A 2303-nucleotide genomic window follows, 5' to 3' on the forward strand; every position below is an offset into this window, starting at 1 on the left:
CAGCTGGCTACTAATACAGATGAAGAAGTCACTTTTATGAAGCTGAGATGTGGGCAAAGTTATTTAGTGAACTGCTGACTCACAGGAAGTTACTGTAAAGTGAACATGTACTTCAAAGGCAGGGAAACAACCGGTAAAATTAAAAGCCGTTGGCTGTTGTGATGCAGAGGTTAGTCAGAGAGGATCCAGCTGGCTGCGCTGACTGGCAGAGGCCGGCTTACAGCCACCTGGTCCCCATCTCCTCGACCTCATCTGATGCCAGAGGATGACAGAGAAGATCCCTCTAATTTTTTGTGGGGTGAAGAGTGTGTTTCATATCCCTCTAATCAAAGCCATGTCCTCCTTGCAGCTCTGACAAAGACCTCGCTTTTTAAAACTAAGTGAAGCCAGAAACAAACACGCGGACCACCCATCCCTGTAAACCGGCTTGTTTTGGCTGAAGTCTGAACATTAAACCTCCCCTGAATTCCGCGGTGGTCACGCTTTAATTTAGAGTTATTCCGCTCTCGAGCCGGTCCGCACCTGTGAGATGACCGCACGGATATGAGGCGCGAGACATGTGCGCGTCTGCCCTCTGACCTCATCTGTTTATCTCCCGCGAGCCGCACCTCGCTCCATTTACATTAATGGTAAACCCTCAGAGCCGCGAGCGGGCTCGTTTGTTTGCTGCGAAAGCGAGACGCACACGCGCCGCTTGTTTGCGGCTGAGGAGAGACACCTGCGCCCCACGCGCAGGGGGGATTGCCAGAGAAAGGTGTGTGGCTCTGCTTTCCTGCGCGCCAGGTGACAGTGACGCACGAACGGGTATTCACTGGGGATGAGTGGCAGGAAACAGCGTCCTAATTAAACTCACTTCACCCAGTTCTAGAGTTCAGAGCGAAGATGGTCTAAATTGATAGTACTGGATATATTGCACAACAGCAACCTCGTAAATCACCAAAAACTGTAATTAAATTTTGTAATATCGATAATTGCTTTCCTCGGGATTACCGGAGGCCATAGTTCACCCCTTTTCATTCAGACCTAATTGTGTCGGCCTATAATGAGTCGAACCAGACTAAAGGCCTGTTACTGTCAACTGAGAAGCAGATGATATAACAAAATGACATTCTGAATTTTTTTTAAAGCAGCAACAAAAAGTCCAATGCTAAAGAAATACCCTCACCAAATCTGCTGTGATCCTGTCTTGTCCCATGCACAGTCCCGTTGGGGAATATCTCCAGCTGAAAGCCGGTCCTGCAGTAGAGCTGACGCCGCCTCAGGATCCCTTTGAGGTGCCCGAAATCTGTCGGCGACCCCCGCTGCAGCCTCCCTTCAATCTGCCCCAGCCGCTCATTCAACCCCACTGGAGACTCTGGTATGGGCATATTTCCGAGTGCAGGAAAGCTTTGTAAATCCAAGTCGATTGTCCCCAAAAAACTCCCGACCTCTGCCATTGTGTGCACAGCTGTCACATTAAGCGAAGGCATTTAAAAACGTTTCGGTGACTCAAAGTGGGAGAAAAGTTTACACAAGTCCGGTCCATGCACGCACAAAGCGTAGCTACCCAGCGCGCCGTGCTCCTCCAAATCAGCGGAGTCCTTTCAGTTTATTGATCGTCCTTTGCTTTAATCATCAGTTTGATATCTCTGTTTATCAGATGGAGAGACTCTATTATATACATACTCCCCACGCATTCCCACATTGGATATTCAAACACAAGCCACGCCTGGCTGGCATCCCTTCTTACGCGCATCAGTTTCCTTTCCTGAATGTGTAGACTTCTTTCAGTCCAACTTTTACTACTGATGGTACCGCTGTCTCTGAGCTACGTCTCTGTCACTGCTCTCTTAGAAAGCTGTATCTGTCTTGCGACCAAATAAATCCAAGTCCAGAAGTCTCTTCTCATGGATCCTGCGCTCCTGATCGCGGTCCGAGGCTCTCTGATAAAACCACATCGCCTACCCAGGGGCAGGAAACTCTGGCAACAGTTTGCGGTACATTAAAATGCGACGCAGATGCAGAAGCAAAGACCATCATTGTTAAAACGCAAATGGCAGCTGACACAAAGCCGAAAAGCTACATTTATCATAAACTGTAACAACCACTTCACCACAAAGGCGATCCATAATTTACACTGACTGGTTTATGGTCACACCATAGCCTCTCCTCCTGGAAAAGAAAAGGAAAACCGCAAAGTATCAGGCAAATGTCCCCCCCCCCCAAGCAAGATTATCAAAATAACCTGTGCATAATCTCAGAGCAAACCGACCTCCTGCACAAGTGTCAGTGCCAACCACTGCAGTTGGACGTTTTCATGAGAG

At 48.5% G+C, this 2303-nt stretch overlaps 1 protein-coding gene across 1 annotated transcript in view; it reads right to left on the bottom strand.

The window, feature by feature from the left end:
- The window catches only part of fgf16 (fibroblast growth factor 16), a 4523-nt gene extending 3054 nt beyond the window's left edge, over positions 1-1469 (bottom strand). The window contains exon 1 of the mRNA XM_022751986.1: positions 1166-1469. Coding sequence (XP_022607707.1) covers positions 1166-1469 — 304 coding nt within the window. The remainder of the gene's footprint in view (positions 1-1165) is intronic.
- Between the last annotated feature and the right edge of the window lie 834 nt (positions 1470-2303).

The sequence above is a fragment of the Seriola dumerili genome, unplaced genomic scaffold, assembly GCF_002260705.1.
Source record: "Seriola dumerili isolate Sdu_G_001 unplaced genomic scaffold, Sdu_1.0 BDQW01000161.1, whole genome shotgun sequence".
Lineage (NCBI taxonomy): Eukaryota > Metazoa > Chordata > Actinopteri > Carangiformes > Carangidae > Seriola > Seriola dumerili.